Raw genomic sequence first — 19,614 nt, 5'->3', positions numbered from 1 at the left:
CTCGTAAGCTTTTTTTTACCCAACAGAAGGCCTTTGAGATGGGAAATCAGTCCAGTAGACTGGCCCACCTTATTCACCAGAACGCCCAGTCTCAGACGGTACTACAGGTCCATTCGGTGGATGGGACTGTGTTGACCACTACTTCCCAGATCTCTGACAGATTTGTCTCCTTCTACTCTGATTTATACACCTCTCAGGCCACCTACTCCTCATGGGAACTGTCTGACTACCTGGACGACATCACATTCCCTCGACTGTCCGCTGTCAGTGCTTCCTCTCTGGAGTCGGAGTTGACTATAGAGGAATTGGAAGATGCCTTGGGTGCCCTGGCGAGAGGTAAGTCGCCGGGCCCTGATGGCATTCCAGTGGAGGTTTACCAGCAATACAAGGAGCAGCTGGCTCCGGTATTGCTGGCCATGTATAACTACGCGTTTGCCTCTGACGTGTTGCCCGAGTCCTTTTATGATGCTACTATAGTGGTCATTTTGAAGCCGGATAAGGATCCCTTAGAATGTTCCTCATACAGACCCATTTCCCTCCTCAATTTAGATTATAAGTTGCTCGCTAAAATACTCTCCCTTCGGCTGAATCGAGTTATTTTGGAAATCATTGATGCAGATCAATCAGGCTTTATGCCTGGGAGGTCCACATCTGATAACATCAGGAGGGTCCAGACACTCACCCAAATAGGTGCTACAGGGGGGAGGGATTGAGCGCTGGCCTCTTTAGACACGGCTAAGGCATTCGATTCCGTTGAGTAGTCCTTCCTGCTGGAAACTCTCCGGAGATTTGGCTTCGGACCTAACTTTATAAAATGGATTTCTCTTTTATATAGATTCCCGAGGGCACGTATGTCCATCAACGGTGCTCTTTCTCCTTATTTTTCCCTGGGCAGGGGCACGCGACAGGGGTGCCCTATCTCTCCCCTATTATTTGCTATTGCTATTGAACCTTTGGCCCTCCGGATCCGTCAGCATCCGGGATACGCTGGTATAAGCATTGGCTCGAGGGAGGATAGGGTAGGCCTGTATGCTGACGACATGATCTTATTCATGTCTGATCCTGCGTGCACTCTGGCTTTGGGGATCAGCCTCATTGACAACTTTGGGGTTTATTCGGGTCTTAGGATCAATTGGAGCAAGTCGGTGTGTATGCCCATCAGAGATTCTCAGGTAGGGAATTGTTTACATGGCCTGCGGGTCGTAGATCAGTTCAAATATTTAGGCATCAATATCAACAGGCGGTTTGGGGAGGATCACCAGACGAACATTCTACCTCTTCTATCCTATATCCGTACCAAATTCCGGACCTGGGCTGCCCTACCCCTTTCTGTTGCGGGCCGAATTAATCTCATCAAAATGGTGGTCCTCCCCAAGTGTCTTTATCTGTTAGAGCATGCTTCAGCCATAGTACAAGTCTCCTTTTTTCAGCAGCTGCATTCTCTCTTTCCTCTGTTTATATGGGGCTGTAATAGATCCAAGCTAAAACTGACCACATTGCAAAGACCTAGAACTCAGGGAGGTATGTCACTACCCGACCTACAGTTATATTACATGGCTGGCCAGCTCGGGTATCTTAGACACTGGGTCTCTTTGCAGCCCCCTCCCCAATAGTGAGCATCAACTCGCCCATAGTCTACACCTCTCTCACTTGTGGCCCGTCTTGGAGGGTAGGATTGGCCTGGGGGGCCCTTTGCTTCCTTTGCATAGACTGGCCCTGAAACTCTGGACCTATGCTAAACGTTTATTTGTCTTTACGGACAACCTGTTGGATCGACAACTGTGGCATGATCCTACGTTGCCACACTTCTCTGACTAACTGGACCCGCACTTTTGGAGGTCCTATGGTGTGATCTCCATTAGTGATGTCTATGACGGTAGTGCCTTTAGGGACTTCCAGTACTTTATTGACGTTAAGTCTGTCCCCAGGCGATCATTTTACCGATACCTCCAGCTCAGACACGCCTTTCAAGTACAATTCCCTAGGTCTAGTGCTCCATTCTCTCACTTCCCGGTTATTGGGGTGTTCACCACTCAGGGGCCTCGGGGCCTTATATCGGCTCTATATACTGCCCTTTTGAATGCTAATTTGGGGGGGGAGCCGCTGTCGGTTGAGGTGCGCTGGAGGAGCTGTGTAGCTGACATGACCGATGAGGAGTGGGATGATGCCCTCTCCTCACATCTGTATGTCTCCCCTTCTATCAACAACCGACTGATTCAGCTGTACATGTTCCACCAGTCGTACCTCACCCCGATACGCTTGGCTAAAATGGGTAGGCGTCCAGACTCATCTTGCCACCGTTGTGGGCATCCTGACTCTGACTTTATGCACATGATGTGGTCCTGCCATTATATAGCATCATTCTGGTCCGAGGTGATACAGTTTCTTAATACCTTAACTCGACGACCAGTGCTGATGCTCCCGAGGCACTGCCTTCTGGGTCTTTTTGATGAGGAACTGTGGTTGCCAGCTGAGATCATCTTCCTCAGGGAAGTTCTTTTCCTTGCACGCAAGGCCATAGCATTGCGTTGGATGGACTCTAGGACCCCCACAGTTGCTGGTTGGAAAGCCCTCGTGAACACCTCAGTGAACTATGAGTATCTGGTTTATAAACATCGTAAGAACCCTGCCAAGTTCTATAAAATATGGGCGACCTGGTGTGCCTCCCCCCATGCCCAATACACGGTCTCCAGGTTCTTGGCAGCAAGAGACCTCCTTCTATCACAGTCTTCTCCCCCGGCTACTTGATTTCTCTTTTCTCGTCTGACCTAGGCTGATATTCCCCCCTTCTTTGTTTCCCTCTCTCCTTTCCCCTCTTTCTTTTTCTTTCCCCCTTATTTTCTCTTGTTCCCCTCCCTTCTTTTTTCTCTTTTCTCTCCCATCTCCCTCTTCCTTTTCCCCCTTCCCCCCTGACCTGGACGGATTTGTGTGGTGTTTTGTGTTTGTAGTGTATCGTCTTTGTGTTTGTCTTTGTTTCCCTTTCCATAGTTCTTGCGTTCCCACCGTATGGTGGTTGGTTTCAATGTTTTCTGTGTTTTAGTTGATTCATTGCTGATGTATCTGCTCGTGTCATGCTGATGATTGATCCTCCTTTTTCCGGCATGGCGTCGGATGATACCTGCATTTCTCACCGCCAGCTTTTGATACTCTCCGTCTGTATTTATTGTGTTGAGCACTTACATTGCAATAAAAACAGTTTTAAAAAAAAAATCCTTCTCTGCATAAAAACCAAGTTTCCTTATGGGTGCCTACCTCCCATCCTGTGGATATCATGACTTTTAATCTTGAGATCTGTATTTATCATGCCATAGAAAAATAACTGTGCACAATCATGAAGTAAACTTAATTGTGGGAACATAAATTATGTACATACAAATTATTCAGTTCTGCTGACCTCATAGCACAGTAGCCTGTCAGGGAGTTCTGGGTCAGATGCTAAGACCCCCAAAAGTTATTACCCACTGATCTAATATCAGCTGGCTGTGGTAAGTAGATGAGTAAGAACTTTTCCTAGTAATATAGTTCCATGATCAGGTTTATTTTGCGATTATACATTGTTTCACTTTACAGAATGAGAATGTACTTAAAGACACCCTGTGGTCACTCCACAAAGTTTTATATTATTTTACAACCTTGGTTGCACTGTTTACAACTGTATTTTAACTTTTTAGTTATGCCACCTGGTTCCTAAGATATAGGAGTTTTACTATAGGTATTTTTCACTGAATATGTTCGTGCGGAAACTTTATTGCAAAATTGGATTGTTGAAATGCTAGACAGCTAGTAGGTGTTTTTAAACCATAATTCAAGCCACCTTAGCTTCTTAAAGGGGTACTCCGGAGCTAAGACATCTTATCCCCTATCCAAAGGATAGGGGATAAGATGCCTGATCGCGGGGGTCCCGCCGCTGGGGACCCCCGTGATCTAGCACGCAGCACCCCGGTTACAATCAGTCCCCGGAACATGTTTGCCGGAACATACTGGCGATCACGGGGGGCTGGAGCATTTTGACGCCACGGCCCCGCCCCCGTGTGACATCATGCTCCGCCCCCTCAATGCAAGCCTATGGGAGGGGGCGTGACAGCTGTGCAAGAGCACTGGGGTCCCCAGCAGCGGCACCCCCGTGACCAGGCATCTTATCCTCTTTTGGATAGGGGATAAGATGTCTTAGCGCCGGAGAACCCCTTTAACACCTCCTTTAGAATAACATACATTCTCCATTTTGAAATAAAGTATCCACCCATCTGACTATCCAGGGAACACTAAAAGATAGTAACCAAATAGTAAAACCCCTAGATCTAGGAATCGAGGGAGGCACAGCAAGTTTGTAAAAACAATTTTTTTGGACTGACCACATTGTTTTTTTTGTTTGTTTCTGCACTTGAATCCCTAACCTGCTAATTGGAGAAACCACATCATGGCTTTCCTCTGCTCACAGGGGTTTGGCTTAATATTGCATCAACAAATATGTAGAAATATTAAGGTTTAAGACAATGGTTATATTAGACATCAGTTAACTTACCTCATAGTAACTCCTAACTGCATTGATAAAAGCTTCATCGGCCACTATTTGTGTGTCACCTTTAAGAAAGGCTTGAAATCGCTCTCGTACGGTCTGTAGCTGCTGCTTATTAAGCTTTAAAAGAATAAAGAAAAAAAAACAAAATAAGTCAGTCTGTTCCATATTTAAAAGTTGTTTTCCAGCCTTAGACAACTTATCCCCTATCCAAAGGGGGGGGGGCGACGTGGCGTCACAAGGGGGCAAGGCATGATGTCACACCTCCATCCCAGCGGCAGGACTCCCGCAATCAGACATCTTATGCCAAAATACCCCTTTAACACTCATATTTACTCAACTGGCAAGTTGCCATACTGATTCAGCACCATCCATCTTACTATGTAAGATTAATTACTATGTAATTAATGGGAAAATTTGGAGTCAAAAAGATTTAAATTAAATTACAGTATTAAAAATCAAGAAGTGCCAGAATACTTATTTACAAATCAAGGATTTCAATTACAGTCAAGAGGAAAAATCACTTATGCCCCAAACCACATATAATTGTCAGAGCCCTGGAGTTGCATAAATTGCTAAGTGTGGCTGTCCCAAATAGTATGTGGGGAAATGGTCCAACAGCTACGTAGGAGAATCTCTAAACACCTTAGCACCATCAAAACATGCAGTGATACACCTTTAGACATATGGTGAAGATTCAAACTGGGGAGCTTTCTGAGTTACAGTTTTGGGGTTTCATAAGACCAAAGCCGGGTCCACGAATTAAAGGGGTATTCCAGGCAAAAACTTTTTTTTTATATATCAACTGGCTCCGGAAAGTTAAACAGATTTGTAAATTACTTCTATTAAAAAATCTTAATCCTTCCAATAGTTATTAGCTTCTGAAGTTTTCTGTCTAACTGCTCAATGATGATGTCATGTCACGGGAGCTGTGCATGATGGGAGAATATCCCCATAGGCGCTGGACAGCTCCCGGGACGTGAGTCATCAGAAAGCAGTTAGACAGAAAACAGCAACTCAACTTCAGAAGCTAATAACTATTGGAAGGATTAAGATTTTTTAATAGAAGTAATTTACATATCTGTTTAACTTTCCGGAGCCAGTTGATATATATAAAAAAGTTTTTGCCTAGAATACCCCTTTAAGGTTTTACCTTTTCAGCCTTCCTATAAACCATGGCGGTCTGATCCAGATGAAGAAGAAATGGAAAGAGGACGCCGCTGATCAGAAAATACGTACCGTATTTTTCACCGTATAAGACGCACTTTTTCTGCCCCAAAACGTGGGGGGAAAAGTTGGTGCGTCTTATACGGCGAATATACGCCCGAGGCTGCTGAGGGCGAGAGCGGGAAGTCAGCTGTAAGTACAGAGGCTGCGGCGGTGCAGTACAGCACTGACTACCCGCTCCCCACCCGCAGCAGCCTCATGACCCCCGGTGAATTTTTCACCTCTCACCAGCTATGTTTATTGCCCTACGCCTGGAACATACAGTTCCGGGCGCCGGGCAAGTGAATTACTAATAACTGTATACTAAAAACCAGGGGGCCTCCAGCTGTTCTGAAACTACAACTACCAGCATGCCCGGACTGGCAAAGGCTGTCTGGGCATGCTGGTAGTTGTAGTTTCACAACAGCTGGAGGCCCCCTGGTTTTTAATATACAGTATTAGTTTTTACCTGCTCTGGCCGGCCCCCGCCTGCAGCCGCACACAGGAGCCGGCCCGGGCAGATAAAATCATAGGTTTTCCTATGCCGGACATCCCTATGTCCCGAAAAATCTTTTCGGGACATAAGGATGTCCGCGGGTCACTCACCATTCCCTGGCCGATGCACGTCCTCCTCCGGTCCTCCTGCGGTCTTCCTGCGATCCTCTGCCTCTCTATGGTTGTACGCACGGGACCTCAGTGACGTCCCGTGCGTACAACCATAGAGGCGCCGGAGGACCGGAGGAAGACGCACGCCGACCGGGGCCTGGTGAGTGACCGGCGGTGTGTAATCTTAAGCGTTCCGGTCACCGCTCCTCCGGTCCCGGCACCTACTGCTATGGTCCATAGGCCATAGCAGTAGATGTGACACTGGGCCAGAGGAGCGGTGACCGGATCACTGTGGGGGCAGCACACAGAGATACAGCCTCCAGCCATACACTGTATATGGCTTGAAGCTGTATGTCTGTGGGGGGGAGCTGCCTACTATTGCGGGGGAACTATACTGCCAGCCATTGTGGGGGAACTATACTGCCAACCATTGTGGGGGAACTATACTGCCAACCATTGTGGGGGAACTATACTGCCAACCATTGTGGAGGGGGGGGGGGGGGAAGCTGCCTACCATTGTGGGGGAACTATACTGCCAACTATTGTGGCGGGGAGCTGCCAGTGCCTACCATTGTGGGGGAACTATACTGCCAACTATTGTGGGGAAACTATACTGCCAACCATTGTGGGGGAACTATACAGCCAACTATTGTGGGGGAACTATACTGCCAACCATTGTGGGGGGGAGGGGGGAGGAGCTGCCTACCATTGTGGGGGAACTATACTGCCAACTATTGTGGGGGAACTATACTGCCAACCATTGTGGGGGGGAGGGGGGAGGAGCTGCCTACCATTGTGGGGGAACTATACTGCCAATTATTGTGGGGGAACTATACTGCCAATCATTGTGGGGGGGAGGGGGAAGGAGCTGCCTACCATTGTGGGGGAACTATACTGCCAACTATTGTGGGGGAACTATACTGATATAAAATATTTTACTACAGTATTTGGTTCAGAATCTTTTTTTTCTAGATTTTCCTCCTTTAAAATTGGGTGCGTCTTATATGCCGGAGCGTCTTATATGGCGAAAAATACGGTAATTGTGAGTCCCTTTATGTAACTCTAATCTCTTCTTTGGTGTACAGATCCTGTGTACAGCTGATATCTACTGCAATATGGTCCTTTATATAATCACTTATATGGTATACATAGCCTGTGTACAGCTGATATCTACCGCCATATGGTCCTGAATATAATCACTTATATAGTATACAGACCCTGTATAGTATACTGGTCTGTGTATAGTTGTTTTATTTAGTACGGTGGTATTATCCAGTTATTGTGTGGTGGTATATATTTACTCATTGTATACTGGTATTATTGGTCATAGTTACATAGTTACATAGTTACATAGTTAGTACGGTCGAAAAAAGACATATGTCCATCAAGTTCAACCAGGGAATTAAGGGGTAGGGGTGTGGCGCGATATTGGGGAAGGGATGAGATTTTATATTTCTTCATAAGCATTAATCTTATTTTGTTCCAGGAATGTATCTAATCCTGTTTTAAAGCTGTTAATTGTTCCTGCTGTGACCAGTTCCTGAGGTAGACTGTTCCATAAGTTCACAGTTCTCATGGTAAAGAAGGCGTGTCGCCCCTTGAGACTAAACTTTTTCTTCTCCAGACGGAAGGAGTGCCCCCTCGTCCTTTGGGGGGGTTTAACCTGGAACAGTTTTTCTCCATATTTTTTGTATGGGCCATTAATATACTTATATACGTTTATCATATCCCCCCTTAAACATCTCTTCTCAAGACTAAACAATTGTAACTCCTTTAATCGCTCCTCATAGCTAAGATGTTCCATTCCCCATATTAGTTTAGTCGCGCGTCTCTGCACCCTTTCCAACTCCGCAGTGTCCCTTTTATGGACAGGTGCCCAAAACTGAACAGCATATTCCAGGTAAGGCCGTACCAATGATTTATAAAGGGGGAGTATTATGTCCCTGCCCCTTGAGTCCATGCCTCTTTTGATACATGACAATATCCTGCCGGCTTTGGAAGCAGCAGCCTGACATTGCATGCTATTCTGTAGTCTGTGATCTACAAGTACACCCAGATCCTTCTCTACCAGTGACTCTGCCAGTTTAATCCCCCCTAAGACATACGATGCATGCAGGTTATTAGTACCCAGATGCATAACTTTACATTTATCCACATTGAACCTCATTTGCCAAGTGGATGCCCAGACACTTAGTCTATCCAAGTCATCTTGTAACTTATGCACATCCTCTATAGACTGTACCGTGCTACAAAGCTTGGTGTCATCTGCAAAGATAGAAACAGAGCTGTTAATGCCATCCTCTATATCATTGATAAATAAATTAAACAACAGCGGGCCCAGTACAGAACCTTGGGGTACACCACTAATAACCGGGGACCAATCAGAGTACGAATCATTGACCACCACTCATGGAAAATTATTTTATCTACGTTAACCCCTTAAGGACGCAGGACGTAAATGTACGTCCTGGTGCGGTGGTACTTAACGCACCAGGACGTACATTTACGTCCTAAGCATAACCGCGGGCATCGGAGCGATGCCCGTGTCATGCGCGGCTGATCCCGGCTGCTGATCGCAGCCAGGGACCCGCCGGCAATGGCCGACGCCCGTGATCTCGCGGGCGTCCGCCATTAACCCCTCAGGTGCCGGGATCAATACAGATCCCGGCATCTGCGGCAGTGCGCGATTTGAATGAATGATTGGATCGCCCGCAGCGCTGCTGTGGGGATCTGATCATTCATAACGCCGCACGGAGGTCCCCTCTCCTTCCTCCGTGCGGCTCCCGGCGTCTCCTGCTCTGGTCTGTGATCGAGCAGACCAGAGCAGAAGATGACCGATAATACTGATCTGTTCTATGTCCTATACATAGAACAGATCAGTATTAGCAATCATGGTATTGCTATGAATAGTCCCCTATGGGGACTATTCAAGTGTAAAAAAAAAAATGTAAAAAAATGTAAAAGTAAAAAAAAAAGTGAAAAATCCCCTCCCCCAATAAAAAAGTAAAACGTCCGTTTTTTCCTATTTTACCCCCAAAAAGCGTAAACATTTTTTTTTTATAGACATATTTGGTATCGCCGCGTGCGTAAATGTCCGAACTATTAAAATAAAATGTTAATGATCCCGTACGGTTAACGGCGTGAACGGAAAAAAAAAAAAGTCCAAAATTCCTACTTTTTTTAATACATTTTATTAAAAAAAAATTATAAAAAATGTATTAAAAGTTTTTTATATGCAAATGTGGTATCAAAAAAAAGTACAGATCATGGCGCAAAAAATGAGCTCCCATACCGCCGCTTATACGGAAAAATAAAAAAGTTAGGGGTCATCAAAATAAAGGGATTATAAACGTACTAATTTGGTTAAAAAGTTTGTGATTTTTTTTAAGCGCAACAATAATATAAAAGTATGTAATAATGGGTATCATTTTAATCGTATTGACCCTCAGAATAAAGAACACACGTCATTTTTACCATAAATTGTACGGCGTGAAAACGAAACCTTCCAAAATTAGCAAAATTGCGTTTTTCGTTTTAATTTCACCACAAAAATAGTGTTTTTTGGTTGCGCCATACATTTTATGATATCATGAGTTATGTCATTACAAAGGACAACTGGTCGCGCAAAAAACAAGCCCTCATAATAGTCTGTGGATGAAAATATAAGAGAGTTATGATTTTTAGAAGGCGAGGAGGAAAAAATGAAAACGTAAAAATTTAATTGTCTGAGTCCTTAAGGCCAAAATGGGCTGAGTCCTTAAGGGGTTAAAGGATTTCTTATATCTAAAATGTAATTAATTTTGTCTTTTATCTTAGTTCCTGAAGAAGCTATACAATTAAAATGATGAATGTATTGATAACAATATGGTATACATCAGTCCAGGACAGATTATCTGTGTCTACTTATCTCGCCTGGCTAGTGTTTATAGACATGACCATTATAAAAATATATACCATAACACCTACCCCTTGTATATTCCATACATGTAGAAATGATAAGTAGTTTCTGACCCGAGTAAGGTAAATTGCCCTACTCAATAAATTTTGCAGTACCAAAAACAGCCCCCCCACACACACTCTTTTTTTCCCTCTCAGATATTAATTAAATTTCATTATGAATCACTACATACCCGTTTTCATTATCCATTCCTTTGCTTTTAAAAAGAGTACCTGTCACCAAACTTAACTTTCAATACTGTATATTGATCCTTATGTAATTATCCAACACTTTGGTATTTACTTGCTGTTAAAATTCTCAATCTTTATATGTTTATAAATGTGTCTGAAAAAAATGGTCATGGTGGGGCACAGCTTTTGATAAATCTCCCCCTAAGTCTGTGAGCACCTAGTCAGTATCTTCCAGAGACATACGCTCTACAAGCGGCGGCTCAATATGAAACACAAAGTCTGTGTGCACCAGTATGGTAGAGCAAGCGCAGTCCTGCCGTTTTCTGTCCGGTATCTAGACTAAGTGGCGGTACATCCCAGCTGACACGCTGGATGTTTACTACATGATGCCCTATCCAAGATTAATATGTATTTAGAGTGGATTTATTTACGTCTGGTGAAGTGATTTCATAATAGCGGTATCAGTCTTCGAGGTTACCATTCAGTGACTGGCGGTTGCTTTCTTGTTAGTCCTCTCACAACACATGATTGGTTTATGTCAGATATGAGGTCATTTAGGGAGGTTATTTAAACCCCACAATGGCATTTTTGTCACCATTGCCCACATGCCTCTTGACAAAACCACAGTAGTGGTCCATTGAGGGGGCAGTGTCTTTGGTTTTAATTCTGCAGTGTGGCTGGCCTCAGTACAATGAATGTGGGACAGTACTGACAATAGCCCCTCATATCAATAATGTTTATATATTCCAGCATTTGATCTTTGTGAACCGTGATCCAGAATAGATCCTGTCTAGATAGGAGACACAGCACACTTAATTTTAACTTGTGTGTCTAAATTCTAGTTTCAATAAACATTATTAGATAGGTACGTGTAAATGGTTAGTGGTTGGAAAAATAGGGCTTTAGTGACAACTTTGGTGGTTTATTGTAATGGTATTACAACTTAGCTCATTTGACTTTAATGGAACTGAGCTGCAATATCACACACAACCCAAAGACAAGTGTGGTGCTGTTTCTGGAAGAAGTCTGATCTTTTTTTACTAATCCTGGATAACCACTTTAAAAACTCACGTTATAATTTAGCCATTTGTTTCTCCACAAAACACATTTTAGAGATAAGGGTCATCCACTGACCAGACCAGCTCAATATTAATTAACCCGTTATGGACCAAGCCCCTTTTGACCTTAAAGGATATCTGTAGTTCTCTGAACTTTATCCCCTATCCGAAGGATAGGGGGATAAGTTTTAGATTGCGGGGGGGTCCGAGCGCTGGGAGCACCCGCGTTCTCCTGTACGGGGCTGTGGCAATGTACAGGAAAGGAAGCGTTCCGTCACTGCATGACGCGGCAGCCGGCACACCCCACCATGAATCCCATAGAGATACATGGAGTGGTGTGCCGGCTGCCGCGTCATGCAGTGACGGAACGCTTCCTTTCCTGTACATTGCCACAGCCCCGTACAGGAGATCGCGGGTGCCCCCAGCGCTCGGACCCCCCCGCGATCTAAAACTTATCCCCTATCCTTCGGATAGGGAATAAAGTTCAAAGCTCTACAGATCTCCTTTAAGGACCAGAGCATTGTTTGCAAATCTGACCTTTGCCACTTTATGCATTAATAACTCTGGGATGCTTTTACTTTGTGATTCAGAGAGTTTTTTTTCCCCCTGTGACATTGTACTTTATGATAGTGGAAAATTTTTGTCGCTATTTGAATAATTTCTTTGTGAAAAATACCTAACATTTCACGATAAAATGGGAAATTTTGCATTTTTATACTTTATATTTGTATCATAAAGTTAACATTTTTACTTTTTCTAGACATCAGAGGGCTTCATAGTTTAGCAGCAAATCTGAAATTTTCAGGGACCAGTACAGTTGTGAAGGGAATTTGAAGGTCTTTATGTTAGAAATCCCCCATAATAGACTCCATTATGAAAACTGCACCCCTCAAAGTATTCAAAATGACATTCAGAAAGTTTGGTAACCCTTTAGACATTGCACAGGAATAGCAGCAAAGTGGAGGAGAAAACTCAAAGTCTTAATTTTTTACACTAAAATGTTCTTGTAGTCCAATTTTTTTTTCTCATTTTTACAAGGGATAAAAGGAGAAAAAGCCCACCAAAAGTTGTAAACCAAATGTATGTAGATGTAACATGCTCTGCAGGAACACTAGAGGGCTCAGAAGGGAAGGAGCGGCAATGGGCTTTTAGAGAGCAAATTTTGCTGAAATGGTTTTTGAGAGGCATGTCGCATTTAGGAAGCCCCCTTGGTACCAGAACAGCAAAAACCTCCCACATGGCACACTATTTGGGAAACTACACCCCTTAAAGCGTACCTGTCATAGTGCAAAAAAAAGAAAAAAAAGTGATCTGTTACTAAGGACCCAATCCTGATCATGTGCATATAATTTGAATGTGTCTCGGACCTATATATCCAGAGATATAAGCATTTATCTGCTGGTGAGTTACTTTTTCATTGTGCAAGCTGGAGGGGGCGTGTCAGTCTGTCTCCCTCACAGGAGCAAGCCTGGGCAGTCAGCCAATCAGTACTCTCTACTCTGTAACCCTTTCCTCTCTGGTTTTATGCTGTGTCATGTGTCAGAGGAAGATACTTGGAGCTTGCCTGCAGTAATCAGAAGACATTATGGTGAATTCATAACAGGATAAAATGTATAAATATAAGAATAGATCTTTATAAAATTAGTGCAAGGATTTTTTAGATAAAAGTACAGCATTTTTATGAATATATGTTCTATCTGTTTTATCTTCTCCTAGTAAAGCTGGATGCTAATCAGCATAGCTGTCACTATGTGTGTCATTCATCTTTCACAGACTCCTGAATGTCTGTCTGGTTAAGAGACAGGCGACCCCTAGTGATGGCTATTTTGAGCTTGAATTTCAGGTGAAAATTTACATTTTTTTTTTTAACAGGTGTATATTGTGAAATGTCATATTATAATGAGTCCTGCAATATATGAAAAGTTTTTAACAATGACAGTGCCTCTTTAAGCAGCGTAAAAAGGGGTACAGTGAGCCTTAACACCTCACAGGTACTTGATGAACTTTTGTTAAAGTGGGACATGAAAATGAAAAAAAAAATTTCACTCAAATGCTGGTGTTACCCCAAATTTTTCATTTTCACAAGGAGTAATAGGAGAAAATACCCCCCATAATTTGTAACCCCATTTCTTATGTATGGAAATACCCCATATGTGGACATAAAGTTCTCTGAGGACGCACAATATGGCTCAGAAGAGAAGGAGTGCCATTGGGCTCTTGGGGAGAGAATTTGGCTGGAACTGAAGTCGGGGGCCATGTGCGTTTACAGAGCGCCCATGGTGCCACAACAGCAGAACCCCCCCACATGTGCCATCATTTTAAAAACTACACCCCTCTAGGAACATAACAAGGGGTTCATTGAGTATTTACACCTCACAGGTGTTTCGAGCAGCGGGCTTTGAAAATGAAAACATTTTATTTTTTCCACTAAAATGCTGGTGTTACCCCAAATTTTTCAAGGCATATTGGGGGGGAAAAAAACGCCCTCCAAAATTTCTAGTTCAATTTCTCCTCAGTAAAGAAATACCAAATATGTGGATATAACGTGCTGTCCGAGTGCAGAACAGGATTAAGGAGTGAGGGAACAAAGAGTACATTTGAGGACTAAGGTGGTGATTTGCACTGCAATGACAGAGGTTCTGATATAAAATCTAAAGACAAAAATGTAAAAAATAAATAAAACTCGGCAAATGACCTCAATTTTGAAAATACACCCCTCAAGGAATGCAACAAGGGGTACAGTGAGTATTTACACCTTAAAAAAGGTGTTTGGAACAGAGTGCTGTAAAAATTTAAAATTTAATTTTTTTTACTCTAAAATGCAGGTGTTACCCCCAAATTTTCTTTTTCAGAAGGGATAATGGGAGAAATTGAGTTACAAATTTTGGTGGTCCTTTAAGTATGGAAATACCCCATATGTGGATGTAACATGCTGTGCAGGCGCACAACAGGGCTCAAGAGTCCTAGATCTATGTTCCAATTTGAGGCCTTTGACATATCAGTAGCTGACTGCTACATACATTCTGAGGAAAATAAAATAAAAAAATACAAACGTGACCCCATTACAAACAGTACTGCCCCTGAGGAACATGTATAGGGGTGAAGTGGACATTTTGAACACATGGGTCCCTAAGCTAATCCAGTGCTGTCTGGATGGCGCAGATGCTGCCAGATGGACTTTGATTTGGGTTTGGTGGCAACAGGCTCCGCTACCTACGCATGAAGGGTGGTGCGCCTTACACCACCCATCACCCTTTTCTTCCGGGTCATCAGAGATCCAAAATCGCCGCAATTCGCTGATCACTGTTATTGGTCTCAGGACCCCCTAAAAGGAATTGTCCTGGGATGCCTGCTGAACGATTTCAGCAGGCATCCCATTCCGATCAATGCTTGATTACTGGTCTTCAAGTACCACAGACCGAGGGCGTACCCCTATGCCCTTGGTCTTTGACATGTTAAAAGGAACTTGTTTTTTCTTGCCCAAATCATGGGCAGCATGGAACAGGCACAGGCCTCCCTCACTACAATGCACATGATTTACATTGAAACGCTGCTGCATTCCCTTACTGTTGCACAATAAATTCACCCCCCTCCCTCCTCGCCCTCCCTCAGGAGGAGGACATAGATTCTCATAGCTCCGCTGCTGGACGTAGTTTTTGACAGCTGGGAAAATCTATGTCCAGGGGGTTGTGCAAGAGGCGCTGTGGGAATTCCTCCCCCCGCCCACTAGGGGGCGTGGCCGTGACATCACGTCCCCATCTCTGAGGCAGCGCCCATGCACAAAATGCCTGGGGCTGCACTGAGATTGCGGGGGTCCCAAACGACCATACATCTAACCCACTATCCTTTGGATAGGGGATAAGATGTATAAAGCCGGAATACGCCTTTAAGTTTAAGGGGACTAAAATAAAAAAATTGTTGGTCTAACCACTTAAAGGGGTACTCCACCCCTAGAAATCTTCTACCCCATCCAAAGGATAAGATATAAGATGTCTGATCGGGGGGTCCCGCCGCTAGGGACCCCTGTGGTCTCAGCTCCGGCACCCCAGACATCCGATGCAGGGAGCGAACTTTACTCCGTGCCGGATGACTGGCGATGCGGAGGCTTGTAACGTCAGAGTCACCCCAAGTTTGTGACGGCCACGCCCCTTCAATGCAAGTCTAAGTTGATCAAGTCAAAGTTGATCACAGCCTAAAAAGTTTAAGTAAACTACTCCCTAGCTCAGTGGGCTGTTCGGGACCACCGCAGCAAAATCGAGGCGTCCCGAACAGCTGGAGGACATAAGAAGGGTCCCTACTTTCCTCCTGCGTGTCTGATCACTGAATGACTGCTCCATGCCTGATATCCAGACATGAGCAGTCAAGCGGCAGAATCCTTGATCCTATGGGATAACAATGATCAATGTAAAAGATCAGTGTGTGCTGTGTTCTAGCTCCCTAAAAAAGTGAAAAGAAAAAAAAAAAAAAAAGAAAAAGTTCAGAAAGATCATTTAACCCCTTTCCTAATAAAAGTTTGAATCACCCCCCTTTTCCCCATTAAAAAAAAAAAAACAACAATGTAAATAAAAAAATATGTGGAAATGTCCGAATTATAAGTCCAAAATAGCGTATTTTTTTATATAATGAAAAAATTGTTAAAAAAGCAATCAAAGTCTGATCATTACATAAATATTACTGCTAAAAACCCAGATCACGGCACAAATGATCCCACATACCGCCCCGTACGCTGAAAAATAAAAAAAGTTATAGGGGTCAGAAAATGACATTTTTAAATGTATACATTTTCCTGTATGTAGTTATGATTTTTACAGAAGTACGACAATATCCAACCTACATAAGTAGGGTATCATAGTAGGTTTAATGGTATAGACCTACAGAATAAAGATAAGGTGTCATTTTTACCGAAAAATGTACTGTGTAGAATCGCAAGCCCCCAAAAGTTACAAAATAGCATTTTTTCTTCAATTTTGTCGCACAATGATTTTTTTTTTCCGTTTCACCGTAGATTTTTGGGTGAAATGACTGATATCATTACAAAGTAGAATTGGTGGCCCAAAAATTAAGCCATCATATGGATTTTTAGGTGCAAAATTGAAAGAATTATGATTTTTTAAAAAGGTAAGGAGGAAAAAACGAAAGTGCAAAAACTGAAAAACCCTAGTCTTTAAGAGGATAAAAATTTGTCATAACTGATCTTACACACTTGTACATAAACAACCTTGTGAATACATTTGGTTCTGCAATGAGCAGAATTGTCTGTGCTTGTCCTATCACAGTAAACAGCCACTAACAATGCTGGAGAATTGAAAATATTTAGCTTTGTAAGTTTGGATAGACAGAGGAACCTTGCACAAATATCTTGGTGCAGTTTTTTTTCACACTGCATTTTTTATTTTTTTTATTTTATTAAAAGTCAACATAGTATTTGTTTTTATAAGTAAATTTGTACAGTAGTTCTATTTACAAAGTGTGCTTACCTCCCTAAAAGTTAACACAGCTGGAAGTAGAATACCCGGTAATGCTTAAACCACATACAGATGTCAAGTATACCACTCCTTAAAAACACATATGTATTTTTTATTTATAATTTTGTGAACTGTGTGGGCTGCCAGTGATCTGGGTCCTCAGGCTTGAAAAGGTATTTGGTACCTTAAAGGGGTACTCCGGTGAAAACCTTTTTTCTTTTAAATCAACTGGTGGCAGAAAGTTAAACATATTTGTAAATTACTTCTATTAAAAAATCTTAATCCTTCCAGTACTTATTAGCTGCTGAATACTACAGAGGAAATTCCTTTCTTTTTGGAACACTGATGACATCACGAGCACAGTGCTCTCTGCTGACATCTCTGTCCATTTTAGCAACCATGCATAGCAGATGTATGCTAAGGGCACCATGGTGGCTCAGTGGTTAGCACTGCTCACTAAGGACAACAATAAATAAAGCGTTATTATTATAATAATGTTAGCAGAGAGAACTGTGCTCGTGATGTAATCAGAGAGCATTCCAAAAAGAAAAGAATTTCCTCTGTAGTATTGAGCAGCTAATAAGTACAGGAAGGATTAAGATTTTTTAATAAAAGTAATTTACAAATATGTTTAACTTTCTGCCACCAGTTGATTTAAAAGAAAAAAGGTTTTCACCGGAGTACCCCTTTAATTAGTAATTTGACAGTTTACATAAATAAATATTTCTTAGACTAAAAACCAAATAAATAATTAAATGAGGGTCTGTGGGCAACTCCTCAAAAAAATGATATTTGGAGATATTTATCAATCTGCCTGAAACCTGATTGTCTGGTTTTTCCCACAGCAACCAATCACAGCTCAACTTTCATATCTTAACGAGCTCTTGTAAAGTGAAAGTTGAGCTGTGATTGGTTACTATTGGAAAAAAACTGACAATTAGGGTTTCAGGCTGAATGATAAATGAGGGCCACTATGCTATTTAAAAAATTTAGGATGTCTTTATTCCGAGATATGAGGGTTTATGGATAGTATGACAGTTTTAGGGCAGTGATTCCCAACTGCGGTGCCGCGGCACGTGTGTGCCGTTCGCCACTGGCCGTGGTGCCGCGGAATTTTGCTTTGATTTGTAATTTTTTTAAATATCCCGCCTGGCCTGCGCGCTTATGACTGGCGGCGCAGGGGGGGGGGGGGGGGGGGGGAAGCCTGCGTGCGCACTGTGCACACACGGTCCCCCTCCCCACTGCGTCCCCCTGCATCCCCCTTCTACCTTGCGACGCAGTGAGACGAAAATGGGTCCCTGGGGCGGAACGATCTTCACATGCGCCGGACTCCCGTGCCTGCCATGGAGCTGCAAGCTGCGCGGGCTGGCTTTCTTAAGGTACTGTACCCTTTCCACCCCTCTGTTACCCCTTCTCAACCCTGTCCAACCCCCCCCCCCCCCGTCACCCATGTTCACCACCCCTGTCCACCCTCCTGTCACCCATGTTCACCCTCCAGTCACCCATGTTCACCCTGTCATCCCTTTCACTCCCGTCCACCCTCCTGTCACCCATGTTCACCACTCCCGTCACCCCTGTCCACCCTCCTGTCATCCCTTTCACTCCCGTCCACACCCCGTCACCCCTGTCCACCCTTCTGTCACCCATGTTTACACCCCCGTCCACCCTCCTGTCATCCCTTTCACTCCCGTCCACTCCTCCTGTCACCCATGTTCACCCTCCTGTCATCCCTTTCACCCCCCCCCCCCGTCACCCCGTCTCCACCATCCTGTCATCCCTCTGTCACCCATGTTCCCCTCCTGTCAACCCATGTACACTCCTCTACACCCCTTTGTCACCCATGTACGCTCCTCTACACCCCTTTGTCCACTCCTCTACACCCGTCACCCATGTACGCTCCTCTACACCCCTCTGTCCGCTCCTCTACACCCCTCTGTCCGCTCCTCTACACCCCTCTGTCCGCTCCTCTACACCCCTCTGTCCGCTCCTCTACACCCGTCACCCATGTACACTCCTCTACACCCCTGTCACCCATGTACACTCCCTACACCCCTGTCACCCATGTATGCTCCTCTACACCCCTGTCGCCCATTTACAGTCCTCTACACCCCTCTGTACGCTCCTCTACACCCCCGTCACCCATATACGCTCCTCTACACCCCCGTCACCCATGTACGCTCCTCTACACCCCCGTCACCCATGTACGCTCCTCTACACCCCCGTCACCCATGTACGCTCCTCTACACCAGTCACCCATGTACGCTCCTCTACACCCGTCGCCCATGTACAGTCCTCTACACCCGTCACCCATGTACAGTCCTCTACACCCCTCTGTCCGCTTCTCTACACCCGTTACCCATGTACACTCCTCTGCACCCCTGTACGCTTCTCTGCACCCCTATCACCCATGTACGCTCCTCTACACCCGTCACCCATGTACGCTCCTCTACAACCCTCTGTACAGTCCTCTACACCCGTCACCCATGTACAGTCCTCTACACCCGTCACCCATGTACGCTCCTCTACACCCCTGTCACCCATGTACGCTCCTCTACACCCGTCACCCCTCTAAACCCCTTTGTCACCCATGTCCAACCCTCTACATCCCTCTGTCACCCATGTCCACTCTTCTACA

The 19,614-nt window shown here is 44.2% G+C and overlaps 1 protein-coding gene across 7 annotated transcripts in view; it reads right to left on the bottom strand.

The window, feature by feature from the left end:
* The window catches only part of CADPS2 (calcium dependent secretion activator 2), a 707,505-nt gene that overhangs the window by 637,999 nt on the left and 49,892 nt on the right, over positions 1-19,614 (bottom strand). For all 7 annotated transcript variants that reach the window (XM_056573788.1, XM_056573791.1, XM_056573793.1 and 4 more), the window contains exon 2: positions 4,523-4,636. In XM_056573788.1, coding sequence (XP_056429763.1) covers positions 4,523-4,636 — 114 coding nt within the window. The remainder of the gene's footprint in view (positions 1-4,522; positions 4,637-19,614) is intronic.

Source organism: Hyla sarda, chromosome 4 (assembly GCF_029499605.1).
Source record: "Hyla sarda isolate aHylSar1 chromosome 4, aHylSar1.hap1, whole genome shotgun sequence".
Lineage (NCBI taxonomy): Eukaryota > Metazoa > Chordata > Amphibia > Anura > Hylidae > Hyla > Hyla sarda.
The sequence above is the reverse complement of the archived record's forward strand: the minus strand, read 5'-3'. Positions and strand labels throughout refer to the sequence as shown.